The sequence below is a fragment of the Typopeltis vanoorti genome, chromosome 25 (assembly GCF_054136105.1).
Source record: "Typopeltis vanoorti isolate ZY-2024b chromosome 25, IOZ_Tvanoo_1.0, whole genome shotgun sequence".
NCBI lineage: Eukaryota > Metazoa > Arthropoda > Arachnida > Uropygi > Thelyphonidae > Typopeltis > Typopeltis vanoorti.
In genome coordinates, this window is record NC_143573.1 from 72616678 (window position 1) to 72639162 (window position 22485).

Below are 22485 nucleotides of genomic sequence, written 5' to 3' on the forward strand. Positions count from 1 at the left end.
CATGGATCAATTTCTCAAAACTGTTATTTTATATTTATTTTTATTTTTTTTATAAAAGGTCTGCTAAACAAAAAAGCAATTTTTCATTAATTTTTTAATTATTTTTTAAAATATTATTTTTACTTTATTTTGCGTTTTAGTTTCACCATTTTAATATTTATTATTTTCATTTATTCTGCAATATTATTATCAAACAATCGTTAAATAACTGATGTAATTTTCTTTCCACACACGACGCATGCGCAGTAATGAGCACCCTATAAAATAAATCAATAAATATAAAAGGCGACCTGTTTTGCCAGTCAAGGTCTTTTTCGATATATACATAGAAAACATTTCGAAATTGTAATTCAGGTTTGAAGCCATCTCTCTGTTTGCAAACGATACTATTCTGAAAAAAAAAAAAAAAAAAAAAAAAACACTCGTGGAATGACCACTACTATGTTGTCCTACATTACTATACTCTTCAGATTCCATAATCTACCGTCAATGTTTACGAGTATTTCTCTGTTGTCTTTATCCTCAGAAATCGATGTACTTCATCTTTACTTTTTTTCCCCGTAACTGTTGTGTTCACAGATGCCCAGTCCATTTTCTGTTGCTATAGTTTCCTTTGCTATTATACCCATAGTTATGATTGCTTTCTGATCCATATGTTTGCTATTTCATCCTCCATTTTTATTTGTTCTACAAAGAAGTCTTTAGTTTCGTGTATTAATCTTTGTGCCTGATGATGAAGACGGAAAAATAAATTTTAAAAAAATGACCTCGGCCTTGATGCTCTCCGTATCTAAGTAAACATTTTTCACTCAGCATCCAAATTTTTTATTTAATTTTTTTACGGTGATGCAGTCATTTTCCAGATCAAGTTAATACTTATGTTATTATTGTAAGATTATGTTTTGATTCTTATTTTAATCACAAACTTCTTGACAAGTGTATGAAAATATTCATCTAAATATTCAATTATTTTTAGAGCTTACAAGATAAACTATTTTTATAATAAGATTTCAACCAATATACATTCATGAATGATATGAGAACGAACGTCATCCCAGGATGCTGCAACGATAGTTGCAGCATCCTGGGATGACGATTGTCCTCATAGTCACTGGATCATCTCATTCCCACTGAACGCACCGCGATCGCTAATTCTGACCTGATGACTGTTTTCGATCAATATGACCCTATGGTTCTGGACTCTTCCAAGAAGAGAATCCAAGCACTTAGCGTGGATACTCTTGTTACCGCCCATTTCTCCTGATTTGAATCCCATCGAACATTTGGGATCGTGGAATGCAACATCAGGCGGACGCCAGTGCTTCACTCGGTCGCTGTTTTTCGAGATGTTCTTTTCTTCTGTCTAGTTGGTCCAGAATATCTCTCAGGACACCTTTCGTGGTTTAGATCAATACTTAAGATAGTTGCAAGTGGTTATCTTCGCCAACACGCGGTTATTTAAGTGGTCAGAATGCTTGGCTCACGAGTGTCTTAACAATGTTCTTCAAAAATCACCATTTGTGAAACATCTCCAGGCGAATGTTTGCACAAGACTTCCAACAGTTGGGTAACATCTTTAAACTTTTTAGTTGATTATTTTAACGTATTCAGAGTTCATAGCTGATACAGAACGTCGCATTATTATTTGTTATTCTGGAGTCTGATGAACTGATCTACACTGCTTGGAAGGAAATCAGCGGACAGCACATTGTGAGGAACAAACAGCCATGGCGGCCACCTTAATAAGATGTAGGACCTCCTTTCGCTGCGATGACTGAAGTAACCCTTCAGGGCACACTTTCCACAATCGTACGATTGCGATCAATGGGAATTTTGGACCATTCTTCCTGTAGGCGTGTAATGAGGTCCTGGACCGTGGGAAGAACGTCCCTTGACTTAATCAGACGCTCTACTTCATCCCACAGATGCTGATGTTCCATTGGGTTGAAATCAGGACTGTGTTGAGGCCAGTGAAGTGTGGTAACGTTCGCAAACTGTGCAGTTACAGCACAGCCTTATGCAACAGTGCATTGTCTTGTTAAACGAAACAATACAATAGTCAGTTGAGTATAAACGCCACAAAGTAGAAAACATTGCATTGTCCAGAATGTTCAGATACCTCGGAGTTCAATGTTCGTGGCACCACAAACTGAGGTCTGAGGCCACACCAGGAAAAAATAGGACCAGCACCATCACACTGCCACCTACGAATTTCATAGTCGGAGTTAAGCACTCTGGTAAGAAACGTTCACCGGGCATCAGCCCCACCCTGTCCATCTGCTCGGTAGAGGATGTAGCGTGATTTGTTGCTCCATAACACATCTTTCCAAGCTTCCACGTCCCACACTGAACATACACCACTGAAGACGACGCTGCATGTTGGTTCGGGTAATGCGAGGCTTGCATATTGCGGTCCTACCATGGAAACCCATGTTGTGAGCCTCGGTTTTCAATGTTGTTGTGCAGATTCGTGTTCCGCTACGTCGATGCCCGGAACTCAGCATTCAACGTGTCGGCCGACGAATGGTTGTTTTTACATATTATCCTTCGTAGCACCCTATAGTCTCGTTCGGCGAATCGTTCACTGCAGGCAACACTTGCAATTGACTCCTTGCGCTTCCATCTCAGTATGGTATCCCTGATTGTTGACTTGGGGTGGTCCAATTTGTCAACAGTTTACCCAATAGATGGGTCTTCAACATGGCATCCTATCACAACAATGCCTTTTTCAAACTCCGTCAGTTCTTGCAGGCATTTCACCCGAACACAGTTGGGAGCATCATCATCCTCTAGTTTATACTGGCTACAAACACCTGACTGGATTCATCTTGCCCCTGACTGTGTCCGTTGACTTGTTTTCAAGCAGTGTGTAACAACATACATTACGGTACAGTTGGCAAGCATGCGATCCAAATATTGTTTAAGTTGGCTGCATCGCTTCTACTCACAGACGAGTAATTTTTAATGTATCAATCAAATGCAGTAAACACTGACTTTGAAAACGAAGCAACTTTACATTTGGTTATGATTGCAACTATTTCTGCTTTCGAATAGTGGAGATCGTATTGCCCGACTGATATGCAGCCGAGATGTGTTTGTACAAAGTTATTCCTATTAAGCTCTTTTAATGACCGCCATTTTAAATATTCTACATTAACGAAACGGCGATAGAACTTAGATATGTTTGCCTGTTTGGGATGCTCGTGTTATAGACGTAGTCATACACATTAGTTGTCATATAATGCGATTTCATTTATGTCAGACCTAAAATTTAGCTTTCGTTGATTTATACGAATCCTAAACAAATGTTATACCCTTTTGATGTTCGACTGATCCAATTACTGAAATCATCCTGAATGTATTCGATGAAAAGGGCAGAACTATAACGTTGTCCAGGATTCATAAAAAAGCGACAACAGCTAAAGTAGAGTTCCATCTTCGTTTAACTAACATTAAATTGGAGTATAAAGCGAATATTGTATTAAGAATGACTCTAATTTAAGTATCTGATTAAGTTATTCTTATCGAGATACAGTAATTAATTTTTAAACGAACAAAGAAACAACTATCACAATTACTGCTTTTATTAATTCCTCGTAACAGATCCTAAAACATTCCTATCATCTCAACGAACCTAAAATATCACTTACTAATGAATTAGTTGTAGTTAAAAATCATACGATAATAAACACAACTTATTTTTCAAAATTCATCTATTGAGTTACATTTCTCTTTGACACGATGGAACTGTCTGTATATCAATTTAGAATTTAAAATAATTCTGGTCTAATACGTATCTTTAAATATTCAGCATTCTTAATATGTTAACGATTCTACATGCACAGAAAGAGCAGTCGCTTTTCAGAAAGGATACAATATTTAATAATTAAATTTAATTGAGGCACTTTAGAGAGAAATATAATATATAGCTCTTGGTAATTACCTTCGCTTAAAATAACGTTCGACATAACATGATATCAAATAGTCCAAACTGAATCTCGCGAAGCGAGCAGGTTTTTTTTTTTTGTCATTACTGTGACCACACACGTGCTTGTATCTTAGCAACGACAGTTATCCTCGAGTTATTCTTTTTCATTAAATTACAAAGGTAATATTCCATCGCTATCCTCCACTATGCTACTATCAAACATGCACCAATGATTGCTCAACTTGACTAAGTATTGTTGGAATATACAATTCATGCAAGCGCGTGCATTGATGGTCACGCAGAAGTGATGTATGTCTAAAACAAACTTTTTTTTTTTTTTTAGATTCTAATACTGGTAACACTGAAAAGCTATTGGGTAGAGAAGCCAAAAAAAAAAAAAAAACAGAAACTCGTCAACAAAATAATAGACAGAAAACTAAAAGGAATGAATTTCTAAATGTATATACGTGTTAGAAAGGGGAGAATGGAGGGGGGGGGAGGAGTAAGCAATTTGCAAAAGTAGTTTTGCGATCATTTACAACTCTCGACCCAAAAGATTTGAAGCACTATTTTCATTATGAAATGTCCTCATCATGTGGGCTTATTTAGAAAATGACAGAAACGTACTCTGGCTTCAAGCAAACCCTCCCCAGTGTGTTTCCCCCCAAATTACCATTATTACAAATGAAAATAAGTTATTCATGAACAAATCTAGCACGTTACTCGATTTGAGTGCCTTTGGTGGTTGGATGAAATTTTCATAAGTCCAATAAAATGTAATTTATGTTAAACCATTAAGTTTCGTTGATTGCAGTAACAGCGTGGTCGCGAGCGGCTCTATATTAGTGTAATTGAATATCGTTCATAATTTACTTGATGAGATGGCGAGGCCCCGTACATCTCTAGCAACGACCGTAAACAGCGGGGCGACAGATTGCAAGTGCGCCTCCCGCCTTTTACCTCCGGGGGCGGTGGCACACAACTGTAACGGCGTTCCTGACACGGCCGCTGTAAAAGCCATAAATAGCCCCGGCTACTACTTGAAGCACCGTGAATTATTTACACACACTCACGTTTGTTAAATTGGCACCGCTAGACGGACTCGGGGATCACGTGTTATTTACGATAAGAGGAAGACATTAAAAGGATGTCTTTAGGAAGGGGAAAAGAAAAGCAGCGGCTAGTCTTGTACACGGGAATTAAAACCGGGAGGGGGGGGGTGTACGTATTCACCCGCACGTGCGTTCGCTTATATATACAGCATTTGAAAAAAAAAAAAAAAAAAAAAAAAAAAAAAAAAAAAAAAAATGGGGCAGAGAAGAGAAAGAGGGAATAGCTGAGCTGCCTCGGCTGTTCTATTCTTACTAATTAACTTGGTTACCGTGTCCGACCAGCGTTAGTAATTAAGAGTGTGGGTTTGTGCCTCGAGCAGTATCACTGATGGTTTTTCCATGGATTCGGTGTCTGTAACTTGCAATAATTCTACTTGGTGTCTTTTGTTGCTGACGCTTACCGGACCGTTCTCTGGTAATCCTTTTTGCTGGAAATCATTAAACTCATTCATCCGACCTCCTATTAAATCCACGGCAGTCGGTCGGACATGTTTTGTCCACAAATTAAAGCGAGCTCCCTTTGACTTGTTGTTCATTTGCGAAATAGGATTATTGAAACCCTTCGAATGTCTTAGCCTAATGCAAGAAACCTTGAAGAGCACTTAGCGTTTGTCCTGTCGAAGAAAATGGGATTACTGGCGAGATTTTTAGTCAAATCTCGTGGGAGGAACGTGTTTTGAAATATGCTTTTTTGTTCCCTTCCCCCCCCCTTCATTTTTATTAACAATGCCCAGTTTGGAGTTGCTGGAACTTCTAAGTGGATAAGTGGAGGATCAAGAAAAAAAAATTAAATAAAATTCTTAATAAATTCGCTATTAAATGAGATCGAATTGCATTGTTCACTAAGAGATAATGGATGAGAGGATATTAATGGGCTTAATAACTGTGTAACAGTAGGGTAGTCAAGGATTGACGGAGATAATTTTGTTGGATTCACAGATGGAAGGATCGGCCTGCAATCAGAACATAATGGATGCCATTGTGGAGTTCTGTGCGTATTAATGCCATTAAAATACGTCAGTTCCTCACATGACTTAAATTCATTAAATGATTTGCTGTAATCGGTCGTGCATCTGGTGATGGAGCCGGTCGGGCTGGGATTTAGAGGAGAGAGTTGACGATGCAGTTAGAGACATATCTTAGTTCAATTTGAAAGAAATTGTGGCGAAATAATTTTGCCAGTATAAACCTCAAATGTTAATAAGGTATTAGTGGCTAAAACTAGAACAGAATTTACGAATTTCTGTCACGTGGTTGGTTTTCAAGAACTCATGAAGTGCACAATAGAAACAAGGACAATCTCGTTATCATTTTCATCATGACAGAGCATCATTAGCGATGATCTTCATCCTAATTAGGATTATTGCTAATCCGAACAGCTGTGGCCTAGAAAAAAATCGAGTCACGTGTCAGCTGCTTTGCAATTTATAAACCATGGCAACCCATAATCGAATGAAAAGTGCAGGAATTGTTAACGGGATGTCGCTGTTTGTTAACTTTTATGCAAATTCGTGATTAGAACAGCTGTTTAGTCAATTACTTGTGGGTAATTGACTAAACTTATTTCTTGACTAAATTTATCTCCCTTGACTTTTTTTAATCTTCAGTAAATTATTAAAATTATAAATTAAAAAAAGCAAAAGAATTGCAATTAAATTCGACCTCTGACTGAATTACAATCCAAATATTTTCACATTTGTAAAATTCATTGATGGAGTCAGTAGTAACGATGTTCATTGGTCGAAACGACTTCAATTTGAATCCCGCCTGTGGCTCAAATAACCATCATAAGGGCTTCGCAACGTTTTGTCTTCTTATGAAGTCTGAAGGTTTCCCTTCAGCAAATACTCTCTCATAAGATTCGAAAGAAAAAAAAAATGTTATATGACTAATGACGTACATTAAAATTAAATGAAAATATCATCGATAATTTCTTCACTTTAAAAGGAACGACTTGTTTGCAGTAATAAGACGAATTTTAATTATGCATTACGATCCACCCTCAGAAAAGTACGCCTAATACTTGAAAAACTGGACTAACCATTTGCACTCTCTTCCAGTAACGATATGCAAAGCGTACAAGTCTCTCAGTACAATCAATTGAAAGCAAATCTTGCAGCATTGTAAAAAGACATGATAATCATCACGATAAAAGGTACTACAGTGACAGGTGCTGCTATAACAAGAGCGGTCACTGTATTTATTTACTTCAACATTGTTGATTGTGTATGGTTAGTAGCAGCGGTAGAGCTACTTGAAATAACTGCATAAACATGAAAAACAAATCACCAGAATATTTATTTAGATGTTTGCTTAAATTGAGGTGCGTGGAGAACATTTATTTTATGTATATAATGTAACATTTTAATCCTAACAGATTTTTTTTTCTTTTGACAGATTAAATGGAGATTAAAGCTGATCCTCAACAAAGTCCAGGGACGGGAGGAGGTGTAGGAGGCCCCGGACAAGTTTCCACTCCTAGTTTTGACTGTGCTGCTTGTCAGAAGCCAATACGGGAGAGATATTTATTGAAAGCGCTGGACCAGTTCTGGCATGAAGATTGTCTCAAATGCGCATGCTGTGATTGCCGACTGGGAGAAGTCGGATCTACCCTTTTCACAAAGGCAAATCTAATCCTTTGCAAAAGGGATTATCTCAGGTAAAAAGATACTCGACTTCCTTTTAATGGTTAGGCTATTTTTATTTCTTTTTCTGCTCGCACCAGAGATACGAAGAAAGTTCAAAGTAAATGGATTGGAAATGACAAACAGTATTTAATTTAGGTTCGATCTCTCTAACCTTGGAAGTTTATATAGTAAACGGTTTCGGATTACTTTTCACGTAAGTTGGTTTACTGTTGGATACTCTTCACTCAGTCCTTGCAAATGAGACACGTGATCCTCTCTCTTTAGCACCTCCGCACGAACAAAAATTCGATTCATAAATGATTTATGGTTTCTTTACATCAATTTCATCAGTTTTTAATTGTTGTGGTTTGGGTTGAATTATTGCCGAGGTAGCTAAGGCCACGAGGCCAGTTTTATTTGTCAATTGCACGCGATTTTTCCATTTCTCAAAATGAAAAGGCTCGGTTTCCAGGAGCAGGTTTTAATTCTTTAAGAAGTAATGAGACCTGATTCAGAACTCGATCTAGCTTCAGTCGGAGACTTGCGAATCGAGTAGATAAGACATTTGCTTTTAAAACCATTACAGAGGGTTTGAGTTGCATCGTAGCATAGATACGTAGTTTCCAATTTATTATGATAATATAAATCCTTAGGCATTATGCAAATTTTGTCTGATGTGACACCATCATGATATTGAAGAACTTTAGTAATCAAAGTGGGTGTAGAACGAACTATATGTGAACTCCGAAACAGGATTTCTGGCATACATATTTTTGGCTACAAATGTTTACCCTTTCTTGAGCGAGGTGCTTATTGAACAGAAAATTGGACCATTTTATGATTCAGTAGAATTCCTGACGATGTTTGAATGAGTACTGTATTGCTTTCAGTAGAGATAAGCCTGATTATTGAATTCGACATCCAGAAAAGAAATAAATCACTTAATGTTTACAGCTAATACAGCCATACAATGCAAAATACAAATGCAAGATCCATCAAACGATTCACACACTCGTAACAGAATCCCTTCAGCTTGATGAATAGATTTGACACGATGCTGAAGTTCTGATCGTTGCTAAACTTTGTTTTATGAAATTAAAGTTGACTATTGTAAAATTATAAAGCAGGAAATTCTATTGATAACAACGGTGTGTTTTAACTGCTCAGCGACGTAGGAAGATGATCTGATGTAGCATTGAACAAAGAGTTGCATAATACTCTCAACAAAGTTATATCGGATCGCCCGGATGTTCAGCAAAATCCGCTGCTTCTGGTCCGTTATATCAGAGGTACGAAAGAAAATCACTATGAGCAAATGGCTTTGAAATCTGTTATAATAAGCGAATATCTAATATAATCAAGGCAATTACCAAAAGAAATCACATTTGGGATTTGCCTTAAAGCTAAAACGTTCGGTGTACGAAAACATATTTCATAAAATATGTTTTGGCTGTTGAAACTTGACTGTTGTTCTAAGAACAGATGCTACAGTTCGGTAAAAGGAACATTTTACTCAACAGTTAAATTTTTCGAATTAAAAAGGGTTCTGGTTTACAAAGGAAAAAAAAGTATAGAATTTTTTTTTTTTTTTTTCAATTTAGTTAGCGAGCATTTTAAGGTGGCCCTGAATGATCTCAAAAACATCCCAAAAATTTGATTGTTCAAAGCGGATAAAATGAAACAGTCGAAATGTACCGTAACAAAATGGCACAGAAAGATGTTGGATATTTTCTTTAAGAACATTTCAAAGAAAGCAGCAGAGAAAGAGTGGGGGGGGGGGTTCAAGGCAACAGCAGAAAAGTTTAAAGAACAATTAAACGAGATACCAGTAGAGCGTGTGTGTGTGCGCATATTTCCATATATATACATAAACCGGAACGCCAAGTATGACGGAGAGTGGGACAAGAGACCAACGGCTTCTATCTAACTGTTTTACACAGCATGTGGCCCATCATGCAGTCTCCTTTATGGGCGGAATGTCCTGGAGGCGGGTCTCTGCTCACTGAGTAATGTCAAACTTTCACGACACTCTTATTGCGGTTATTTTCGTAATGCGACTATATGATGCTGAACACACCTCGACCCCTACGTTCCAAGTAAATGTCAACACCGTGTGATGCCTGCTGAGGGTTATTATCCAGCCGCGGCGGAAGCAAGTAATGGGAAGTACCTACACGAATCACTAGGGTCATTTCGTGGCTCCTATTACACGCATCTTTTACTGGAAATGATTTGCGAGTCGTTTTTTTTTTTTTTTTTCCGTGTTTCACTTGAGGAAATCAGTGTTGTTAAAAAACTGTTCACAAAGAACAGTGGCCCGTTTGTAGTGCAGTGTTTTTGGACTACAGAGTAGCTATTGTAAACCTTCTGCTATTGGGAATGCGAACCTATTAAGTACAAAGAAGAAATATGTTTCTCCGAGAGTATATATTTTCTTAGTTAGGCATTCATTTTTCTCACAATGAGAAGGAACAATCATATGAAATATGTTCCTACAATCATTTGAACAATGAGAAGGAACTCATCAATAGCATTCTTGCATAATGAGGTACTAAGTTCACCAATTGAACTTAAAGCCATTTTTGACTTATGCATTGTAGACAGATTAATTTGGCTATCGGAAATGGTTCTATTTAAACCAAAATTTAAATCAATCGCCAAATATTAGTGAACAGCTGAAAAAAAAGCCAAAAGGCTTCACTTCGGAGATGCGAAATTATTCAAATTAAGATATTGAATCCAACATTATTTTAAAACCGAATAAAGAAACTAAAAGAGTTTCGTACCGAATATAGAAACTATAAAAGTTTCGGTGGATCCGAGTTGCCCCTGTCATGAAAGATTTGCTTACCTTTGGATCAGCCGAAACTTTTATAGTTTCTCTATTCGGCACGAAACTCTTTTAGTTTCTCTATTCGGCTTTGAAATAATGTTGAATTCAATATCCACTTAATTGAATAATTAGTGAACAGTTCCCAAATGACAAATTTAATTAAATTAGTCCAACAAGAGAGCAATTATAGGCATACAGACAAAATGAATTCAATAGGTTCTTACCATTTTACAGACCTGCCGATTTTATATGCTAAAGTTGCATTAGGCGACTTATAGCATTCATTGTAATTACATATTCACCTATAACAATGCTATTTAGTGTTTTTTTTTTCCACAAATCATTATTAAATATATAGTCATCAATGAATGTCAATTCATTATCGGAAAGAATAGAACAAATAGAAAGTACCTTATTCTATTTGTGAGAGGGAGGGGGAGGATCACGTGAGCAATCTCAGTTACCCACCTCAAAAACAGTTTCAAAATAGCAAAAACTATTTATATGTATGTAAATGAGTAGAAAATATATAAATGCAGATGAGTAGAAAATGGTATCTAATATCGTTTATTTATTTATTTATTCATTCATTTTTTTTCTCGCTCTTAACATTGTCCATGCTATACGCGTGATTAAAATAGGCCGAGTTTGATGAATAACGACAGCCCTAAAGATACGACCAGAACTGAAAAAAAATTGACCTAAAGTTGAAAGAGAAAGGTTAACTATGCGGTGGATGTTTAATGTACATAAGAAGAGGTCCCACACGTGATGGTTCAGTGGTGACAGCGTTTGAAGGGCGAACACCAGTAATGGAATGCGATTTTCTGAAAGAAATATTTTATTCGTAAAAAAAAAAAAAAAAGAACTGAGATTATATTAGAATTTTTCAAAGAAGTTTAAAATGAATTTTAAACTTGTAATACTTTTATAATCATAGATGTTTAACCGGATTTTTAATTTCTTTCAGATTGTTCGGTACTACGGGTTTGTGTTCCGCGTGCAACAAAACCATTCCAGCCTTTGAGATGGTAATGAGAGCACGTGGAAATGTTTATCACCTGGAATGCTTTGCCTGTCAGCAATGTAACCACAGGTGAGTGTTTCCTTTGCGTTCAATTTTTATTCTAAAAAGATCTTAAGTGAAAGATCTTACGTCTTATAGTGTACGAAGTTGTTTATAAAAATTAATTTTTTGATATCTTAACTGTGTGAAATGCAAACACTTAAGGAGTATGCAATTAGGACGTTATGTATGTAATTACATTATGTATTAACGAAATCGCAATAGCAGCATGTTTAACGTTTATTCAGTTACCACGTACACATACCAACACGATTTGTTCTGCATACACAATTTAAAAACGATGTCAGTTGAATATCAATATCGTATTTAATTACGGGGGCGGAGACGTTGTTAGAAATAACCCTTCTGGGAGAACGATAATGTAATTCATAGACCATAACAAAAACGTATTTCTCCATTTTGAAATTCACTTCCTCTCGTTCCACAAGACATACATTTCAATTGTTATTGGAAATGCATAAAATATAGATCGCTTTCATACATAAAATGAGTACACACATTATTCACTTTTTGAACTATCATACGATGTTGGAAATGTCAATAGAATTAGCGATAAAAAGTAACAATAATAAATAACATATCCTTCCTGAAGTTTCATAAAACCAACACGTCCACATGTGCTTATACATTAACAGAGTTTCAACTTGTGCATCAGTTCAATGCAAGTCTGAGAAGATTAGTTTCTGCAGAATCATTTTCAATCTTTATAAATTCCTATCCTGATAACTGATCTACTTCAAAACAAATTTTCCAGTTGGACATAGTGTTACTTATTATTTACAGATTATTTTTCAGTCGCACTGAACGCTGTTTAAAGCAATATATAAAATAATGTCTAACCTTAAAAAGGTTAGACATTGTCACCATTTTCAGGCTTCTACCTATTGATATGCTGGAAATAAATTCATAGAAAAGTTCGTCCATCTTTTTGGATGTTGTGTACAAAGATGAAAATCTCTTCCCTTACTGATGTTGCTAAATTCTAGCCTACTACAACAATTACATGATATTATCTTCCTGTTTTTACATATTACTTTTTGTGGCATTCTGAGAGAAACAAGGCATGATTTCAATACATCTTCGTAGACAATATTGCATTGCCTTGTTTAAACACTAGCCTTCTTGCATATTTCTGTTTAAGTCTGAAAGAAGTATTTTAGATAAAATTTTATGCATTTCCAAAAATAAATGTGACCTATTTTTTGCATAAAATCCAAAAACGGTTAATTCGTTGTAAAAAAAAATGCCATTATAGGCCTAAATGTTTTTTGAATATCTTTAAATGGGAGATAAATTTCAACGTGCATGGAGGGCGGAAGTTATTTTTTTTAAAAAATGTTTCATGTATGGTCTGTATAGCATGGTTTCCGTATCATCTCGCCTTGACCCAATCATGGTACTACAATCTTCCATAGGTGATATATTCAACTAAAGAAAAAGTGGAGAGGGTCATCTTTATCGACAATCTAATAAACTAATAATGTAGAACGTTTTTATTAACGATTGCTTTAACTCAAGTGTATTATACTCACACTACTATCATCCTCTAATGTTCGTTCGAATCCCACACTCGCAAACCATCATCTGTAACCAAAGATTTAATTTTGTTTCTTATGTCGAAAGATTAAAATATCTTTTTTCATTACCAAATAGATTACGAATTTGAGTCTTTATGCAAGTAATTGTTATGTTTACTCTGCAGGTTCTGTGTAGGAGACCGATTCTACCTGTACGACAACAAGATCCTGTGCGAATACGACTACGAAGAACGGGTGCTGTTTGCCTCCATGCCATACACCTACAACAGTCTCGCCCAGATCAAAAGGCAGACACAGGAACTGGAGACCGGCGTTCGGGATGACGGCTCCAGTGGATACGGCAGCGGAGACTCACCGTACGACGGACGGTAATAACTGTAAATAGAAAACTGACCGTGAACTGTTTCGATGGTCAGTATGCTTTGTATGTATGTGGGCATTGCGAACTTCATTGTGCAGCCAAAGTATCTGCGAAAGCTAAGTGAAACGATATTTCAGGTCACACTGGTAAAGTAGGGGAATGGAGAAGGTATTCTGATGGACTGTTTATGTTCAGGGTACTGTGCAGTCGGGCTGATACTGTAGAGATTACTGATGAGCTGCCAGTAGGGTGAAACGAAACATTCCGGAGTGCTTAGTGACTGTGAGCTTGTATTGCACTGAACTGTGAAAGTCGTCAGGGCTCGGTAGCATTCTGTGTTTTTCACTACACACTGTTTCCTACCTCCACTGATGAAAATAAAGGGGGTGGAAGGGAGGGGTCCTATGGTCGTAGGTAAAAACCAAAATAACTTTTGGTATGCTGTGCAAGTTGCTTATTTGCATACAAAGGGATGTTTGGCTCCTGACAATTGTTCTCTACTTCTTAGCACCCAAGACCATGGCCTCTCTTCTTCAAGGATCGATTCAGTTTAAACGTTGATAAAGATTTGTGTTTAAGGCTTTAATAACACCTCAGTCATGTCCTATTTAAAGGAAAATACCAATAATAAACAAAAAAAGAAAAAAACCAAAACGGGTTGGTTCTTACAACGCCACCGTACGACACTTTGTAGAGATGTGTAGTTATTATTCTACCCCTTGTATTGTTGTGCCATGTATTTAAAGGAGTTGTATAGACATTTCTTAGATATGTAAAGCGAGACAATAAATCATGTTTTGGTTGAGCAATTTGAAGAGTATATCACTTCATTGACTTCTCCTACTACGTTCCTTTTCAACATCAACATTTACTGCCTTATACAATCTAATATTTTTGTCGCAATAGACTGAGCGTTACTATACAATTTACACAGAACTTCAGGAGTACAAAATTGAATCTATTATTTTCTTTTGCGTTATTTTTAGTATTTCAATGCGTATTTTTATGTATCCGACCCAAGAAAGATTATAAATTTCTTTTCCTATTTGTAAAATATAAATTTATAAAATATGATTAAAAAAAGGCTTTAGTTGTGTTCACAAAATATTTTTTTCTTAATCTTTCGTATCCCCACCTGACAAATTTCTGCCTGAAGATATAGGAATTCATCCATATGTTCCTTAATAACATCCATATTTTTATCCTCTTTATATCTACAGTGCATCACACCGTAGATATAAGTTTATGCTGTTTTTCAGTTTAAATGCATAATAGTTAAATTATCAGTGAGAAATAAAGCGTTATACCTAAGTTATAGTTTCATCTAAAATTAAATATTTTAATGGAACAAAAATAAAATCTATAAATCCTTCCGAAAGTATTCTGAAGACATAAATTTAAAGCGAGAATTAAGACCATCTGTTTTCCATTTAAATCAATCCTGTGGCACATACAGTACTAACACGTTCTCTATACAGTGATTCAAAAATCTTCACAAAATTTATAAAGATTTTTATTACATTTTTACTTAGTGTTTCAATTGCAATTTTTGGAATTCAAACTGAATACAGATTTAAACAAACTTATGCAGTTCGATTGTAATTTATCCTAGCTGTAGTCATGCATGGAATCAATAATAATACTAGCGGTGTGTGTGTGTGGGGGGGGGGAATTAATAAGAATATATACTGTATAAAAGAATATATGAAACTACGCTAAGACTGAAAACAAACAAAAAGGAAACCAAAGACACTTTACCAGCATAAAAAGTATATTTTATTCATAGTATAGTTTTATTGGGAAAAAGCTTGCTTGAAGCAAATCATACCCACATTTTATTGAGGTCCTTATAAGGACTGGCTTAAAGGGGCGAAGCAAGAATGCTTTTCATCTTCCCCGTTATCTGTAGATAGAGGACAGTGTATGGATAAGGTGTTATTGAGCTATTAAAGCTCTGATCATGGCAGGAGGGTAACAGCAATAGTCAAGCCTCAGTTAGAACTTCATTGGCTACAGCACTGCCATCCCTTACCCTCCAAGGATTGAATGAATCAATCACCGTATGTGTAAGTAAAGGTGATATCTCAAAAATATCGGACGATCTCTAGGCCACTCATTCGTGGGCGAAAGACCGTCCAAATCTCAGCGTTGGTTCTACTCAGTGAAACTCGACTACCGAGTAGAACCGCTCATTCCGAAGAAAATAATTCACCGGCAAGTACCCCTCAGCGGGCCGTGCCGGAGAACACTTTCCCCGGTAACTCAATTGCTCCCTTAGGGCAAAACCTAAGAGAGCGAACTCATTTACCCAGGATAACAGCCGAACCTCAGTTAAACTTCATTGGTTCAGCATTGCCATCCGTTACCCTATATGGGCATCTCATATAAAATCAATCACCGACTATGTAAGTAAAGGTGAAATCTCAAAAATACGGACGATCTCTCTCTCTCTCTCTCTCTCTCTCTCTATATATATATATATATATATAGGCCACTCCATAGTGGGCGAAAGACCGTCCTAATCTCAGCGTTGGTTCCACTCAGTGACGGGCTCCCCGACCACTGAGCAGGACCGCTCAAATTCCGAGGAAAATAATTCACCGACAAAGCCCCTCAGCGGGCCATGCCGGAGAACACCTTCCCCGGAGACTCAAAGTGCTCCCTTAAGGCAAAAACCTTATATAGTCCTTATATAAGGACTGGCTTAAAGGGGCGAAGCAAGAATGCTTTTCATCTTCCCCGTTATCTGTAGAGGACAGTGTAGGGATAAGGTGTTATTGAGCAATTAAAGCTCTGATCATGGCAGGAGAGTAACAGCAATAGCCGAGCCTCAGTTAGAACTTCATTAGCTACAGCATTGCCATCCATTACCCTCCAAGGGTATTGGATTGAATGAATCAATCACCGCATCTCACGGTCGATCGATTCGGCAAAAACCTTAAAAACAACGTGTTTTCTAATAGTACTCTTAATTATAAATTAAAAAGGTGTATTAAAGAACTGCAATTAATTTTAATTTAGATCATAGAATTTAGAGAAAGAATCGAAAATGAATAAAAAAATAAAAAATCCATATGTTTTTTTAAGATTACTATAGAACTAACTTTTTATAAAAAGCGTAAATCCTGAAAACTATTTGACGTCTACGAAAACATCAGAAATCTACTTTAAATGACAATTGTTACATCACGGCTCATAGCAATTCGATAATAACAACCTAAGCGTTCCAGAAAAAAGATTTTTTTTTTCTTACCCAAAACAACGTTACATGCTTAGCTTTATGCCTTGGATTGTACGAAGAAAACAGGCAATCCAATCAATATCACTTCGATGATTGTTTAGGCGGTTGTTGTTCGAAGTAACGATTTTGGGTTCCATCATAACAATCGCTTCGGAATATAAACTAAAACATTACTGATTCAGCCTCCGATGCTCCCCCCTCCATGGCGAACTTCTAAAAAATCTCTTCTATAAAATCGCTCACTTTGTTTTCTAGTTGAATTTTTTTCCTCTTTCATTCATTGATCGAACGTCTTACTTTAACTGGACCCTTATAACATTCTAGTAATGAACTGTGGTTCCGTGGTTTATTAAGATAAAAAGGCAACGAGATCCTTTCTCTGATAGAATCGAGTTCGCTTCCTACATTACTACATATCCATTTATGGAGTTGCTTCCTCTTAGATCTAGTTTTCTAGGCGATTTTTGTTCAATATCTTGTAAGTACCGTTAAACATAATCTTCTCTATAACCTTAAACGAAAGAATAGCTTTAAGAAAGCAGAATATAATGTAATTTCTGGATAAAATTAATTGAGATAAGTATTGGAATAATTTTCTTCGTTTGAAAAAAATCCTTTTCTTCAACTCTTTTGGCTCCAAATAAATTTCAAACACTAGAAATCTGCACCTTTTGTGATCTTCAGTTTGTTGCGTATCATACGATTTAACTCTTGACTTCGCTGATGCATTTTTCCTTATCTTTTCAGTTGTTTTTCCTATTTAAAAACTATTGTAAATAATGTTGCATCTACTCGGTGTTTTGTCTCATATCGATTTCTTGATCTTGTTTTCGTGTTAGTCGTACAAGATGTTATTAGTCAAACTCTATATCTTAAACTCTATCTCCTGATAGAGCTTGCCTAAGAATTTCAATTTCTTCGCTATCTGAATTCGAAAATCAAAACTTCGTTATTCGATTCACAGAAGTGTTGCTGCTGACGCTTCTTCTTTGTCCTCTTTTCCATCAATAAAACTCTTTAAAAATTTATTCAAAAAATTTAAATGTTCTTTAACTTTGTCTATTGCAAAAAGTATCTTTTTTCTATGATGCGTTGTAAATAAATGGTATAATATGTGAAGAGTTTCCTTGGTAACCACATATTTATTCTGGTCTAGGATATATTAGTCGCGATAATATGTTTTTGGCCTTCGTGTCAATTTAAACGTTAATATATTTGCAGTAAAACAGATCTGTTCTTTAAGTATTGATCTAAAACAGACATGGTCTCCATTGTTTATAACTTTGTCTTCTTGTATAAATCCGAACATTTGAAAAAATAATTTGTATTATAGAATCAATGTGTCGAAAACAGTTCGCTATTACAGTTCCTTGGAAACAGTAATAAATGTGGTCATAATTTTCGTATTTTAATATGATGTTCGTATTTTATCGTGTGGTCTTAATCCAAGAAAATACAATTGTGGTCCATCATTCTAAGTATCAAAAAAATGTTAACATATTTCGATAGGCATGTGGCTATTTACAAGGATAAAGATAATCAAAGAGACGCACTGATTACTGCTCAGATGACCGTTACCCCTTTGATCCCCTGGACCAAACCAAATCCCAGAAAATAATGGAGAATCTAAGCCATGCGATTCGAAGTTTAAAAATGCCATTAGAAAAGTCGTTTTTAGCAAAAAAAAAAAAAAAATCTCTCAGATAACGTAGAGTTCATCTTTGGCAAGAAATGCATTATTATAAGGAATGACTGACTTGTCCTGTAGGCCAATTAGTTGTAGCCACCTGCATCTTACATCTATCCCTCTCAATAGCAGGAACAAAGCCTTCCAAATGTGGTCTGAATTTGCTATCGGCCTACACTCTCTCCTCTCTTTGTAGTGAGCGGAATTTCTATGAGGGAGAGTGTAATTTTACGGAACTGAATAAACTGTTTTCGACAGAAACTTGTGAAAACGTGACGCGAATTGATGTCGACTCTCCTGTGGCTGTCCGGTATGCAGTGATGCTGTATGCGGTTATTTTACAGTGTTCGCAAGGCGAAGAGAGAAAATGCAATAGCGATAGGCCACTCTGTGTGTGTGTGTGTGTGTGTGTCGAAACCAGTGTTTTCATATTCCCCCTAGGAAAAAGATGTCAGGGATGTGTAGTAATAACTATTGATGAGCATGCACATGAACTAATCCCACATCATCACTCTGCCTTGAGATATCAAAGGGTGAATATAAAATATGGATAATGGATAAGGACAATCCCCCCCCCACGTAATTCAAACATGGGAGATTTATGCAGAACCATCCGTATTAAATGCAGGTACATCTGGAAGGATGTACGTGCATTCAACGGGACCAAGGGGGGGGGGGGGGGAATGCATGACAAAAGTTGCAAATGACTCATTTCAAAAGTATAATGTTCAGGTTGGTAAAAATTAAACTGCGTGATTCTCAGAGTGTACGTTGATAAGAATCAAACTGAATAAATAAAACAGTATGTACTCGTAGTGAATTATCTCAGTACTAACCGAAGTATTCGAACTTAAAGTGCTGTCGTATTGTCTTGTCTGTCTTCTTTATAATTGCTGATATGCTTAAAAAAATCTTGACATGTTCATAGAACGTGTTGTTAGAATAAGTAAAATTTTTATCATGAAACTAAATGTTATATCGTCTTCCCAGCTGTTTCTGATGAAGAAGGTAAACTATGCCGAAACAGAGCTCGCGGCAAGTCAATGTAGAATATTTATGGATTTATGATAGTCTTAAATTTTTGAAAGTTTTTAATATATTTAAAAACGCATAGTTTTAGGTTAAATTGAAGAAAAAAAAACGAAAGTAATCTCTTTCTTAACCTTTCGTTTTCTCCAAGTCTGCTCAACGATGGTTGTGTCAGCCATAGTGACCAATGATAAAAACAAATGCGAACTGTACAGCAGCTTTTACTTAAATTATAATTAAACTAAAACGCTGAACACTAATGAATGACTTATTATCCATCCCGACGAGTGTGTATACGACTCCTCCTAATCAAGACCAAGAGAGAGACACACAAATGAACAAGAACTCTTACCAGAGCGAACTATCAGTCGATTCAAAGTTTGCAAACACTCATTTAAGAACACGAACTACGCACATAGTTTTCAAATAGACCACCGTATACTTGAGGAACTAACTTAATTGAAATACACATGCAATATTAAAACTTGTTTGTCTGCAAAAATCAATTTTAAGAGGTTTTAAACAACACCACGAGAAGAAACACTTCCGCTAAAATAATTGCGAGTGTTAATTGCCATTTGAGACGAAATTTTTATTTCTGTTGGTTAAATCGCACACACCTTTATTTTTGAATTTAATTTAGAATGTTTTTGTCCCTTTAAATATCTGTCTGAAGAGGTTAATCAGACGCAATGTGTGACAGTTTAATAACCCTAATACCAGTAGTTGTCAATGCTTAATTAAAGTGTAGGTTCTGGGAATTAAAGAAGTTTTACTTTTTTAAAATCAATAGAAGCCTTTAAGTTTTCAATTTAGAGCGATTTTTTGTGGGGGAAAATTGTTTGGCTGCAAGTAATTATATAAAAAGAACTTTTAGCATGCTTGCGTGTCTCCTGAAATGCATCTGCAGAGTTGGATACGTGGTTCTGTCTCTGATCTTTCATTATCTGTTGCTATTTTCAACTGTCGGAGCTCATTACTTTGCAGCAAACAATTAAAAATTTTCCCAATACTGGCTGTCCATTAGTGCGAGCTGAGGAGGAGGGGGGGGGGCGGGGTAGAGACTTGTTTCGTTCAACCAGGTATAATGTGCGAGTGCTTTTGACTTTATGGCTATACTGAATATTCTTCGCCATGGCTCAAAGGACTCATATCGCACTAACTAAATTAACTCCTCAGAGATGCATAAATATTAATTTATTTTGGAAGCACGTGATGGTGACTCATCTCCGATAAGTTTGTAATGTAAAGTTGGTCAGTTGGCGCAGAAAGAATATCAGTGTGTTTGATCTGAACTTCAAAAGAAAAGATAATAAAATGGTTAATATCTGCATTCGGGTTTTTACACAGACTCACTGATATCTGGTCCAAATATTGGGCCAGATATGGTCCAATATTTGGACTCAGAGTTTTACAACAGATTGCATAATCAGGAAATTTTTGCGATGACGTCACATCTGAACACAGACGTACGACAGGAATGTCTACCTGCCTTCACCTGTGTAACCATTCATAAATAACATCGTTTTAGAATATATATCACGTTGATTGACCATCAGACACCACACATTTTCTTGCGTAGGCTGACAAAATATCTTGTAGTCCTCTCATTGCCAAAATTGGGTTGTTATGAAGCGGGGTTATTTGGTTATGACACGCTACTGAATGCATCGTATTAATGGAAGATGAAGTGGGATATTTATCGGGTTCGTGTTTTGCTGCTAACCAAAATGACCTTGAATGGAAACAATACGACACGAATTTCCACGGTTATTACCTCCTCCTGCTCAAAAAATCCCTTCTTGGATCATCATCAACAGTGTTCGCTACTCAAATGAAAACAATGGATCCCAATATTTAGTGAATTCGTCGGAAGTGTTTGAATTGCATCTTATATCCCTGTACAACCAGTTTCGACAAAGACAGACCCGGTGTAGATGAAGTTTCTCTTAAGTTGTGATTAAATACGAAAACTCGAAGCTATTTTCCCGAGAAGTATTTGACACAAGCAGCGAGAAATTTAACAGCCATTCTCTATTAGGAGGATGTAATATTATCTATTGGAGAATTGATACGAGAGCAGAATTGATAATAGTTTTTGTGAGCCATGCTTTTATTTGTGACATCCAAAAGGCAGGGAATGTGTTCCAATAGGAACACGCTGTTTCGAGAATTGAATGAGCCAAGAACTGTCATCTGTTTACCACTGAAAAATTCTTGGTTTTTATTCCCCTCTCAAGTCCGCCATTCTGCACAGAACCTGGCGTCTTCTTGAGTTCTACAAAGAAACCTGTCCACACTTGTGTATCAACAAGCCGATCTTTTACCCCATCCGCCAGTGCACAAAAAGACGGCAGACACACCGTCTTGACCCGTTATCGATGACATTATCGCTTCTCACCTTCTTGCCACCAAGAAGAAATAAAAAGGAAGAAGAAAAGAAATCTCTCCAGCTCCTTCTCAACAGCCCCCCCCTCCCTCCCTTCCCGTTAAAGGCAGTTACGCTATATGTACGCTGCCTTCAACTGTGCTCTTCTCCCTGCTTCCGGTGCCCATCACCTCTTCTTGATGGCGACCGTGTTGAAGGCTGAGTGACCGCCGTCGACCAGCAACGGCGTCCGGTCAATGATGGCCATTACGACATCTCGTGAATGGAATGATAACTGTTAACAGGCTGCCCTGGGTCGATAACGGTGGCGGGAGGTGGCGGCCCATCTTACGGCCGGTTATCTGCGACCGCAGCGTGATAGAGCTGATTGTTTGCTGCCGCAGAAACGCTTGCTTCGTGTGTGTGTGTGTGTGTGTGTGCCTAGTCGAACTGGCGTCTGTTGATTTTTCCACGTTTCGCCAAGTTGTGTGCGTGCGTGCGCGCGAGAGAGAGAGAGAGAAAGGCGTTTTCTTAGACGGTACACGTGAGCATGTTTATCTGGCTCGTGCCTCTGCTGCATAGATTTTTGAAGGGTTTCCGTGGCTCTCGTTTTGGTCAGCGAAAGATGGAGGTCGTTTCCTTATAAGAGAAGCTTTGGGAAAACAGTGGAGATA

General features: G+C 36.9%; 1 protein-coding gene across 1 annotated transcript in view; it reads left to right on the plus strand.

Moving 5' to 3' along the window:
• The window catches only part of LOC150092846 (LIM domain only protein 3-like), a 32823-nt gene extending 18543 nt beyond the window's left edge, over nucleotides 1-14280 (plus strand). The window contains exons 2-4 of the mRNA XM_090414675.1: nucleotides 7438-7699; nucleotides 11471-11596; nucleotides 13290-14280. Coding sequence (XP_090270801.1) covers nucleotides 7443-7699; nucleotides 11471-11596; nucleotides 13290-13497 — 591 coding nt within the window. The 5' untranslated portion in view covers nucleotides 7438-7442 and the 3' untranslated portion in view covers nucleotides 13498-14280. The remainder of the gene's footprint in view (nucleotides 1-7437; nucleotides 7700-11470; nucleotides 11597-13289) is intronic.
• Nucleotides 14281-22485: the final 8205 nt, after the last annotated feature.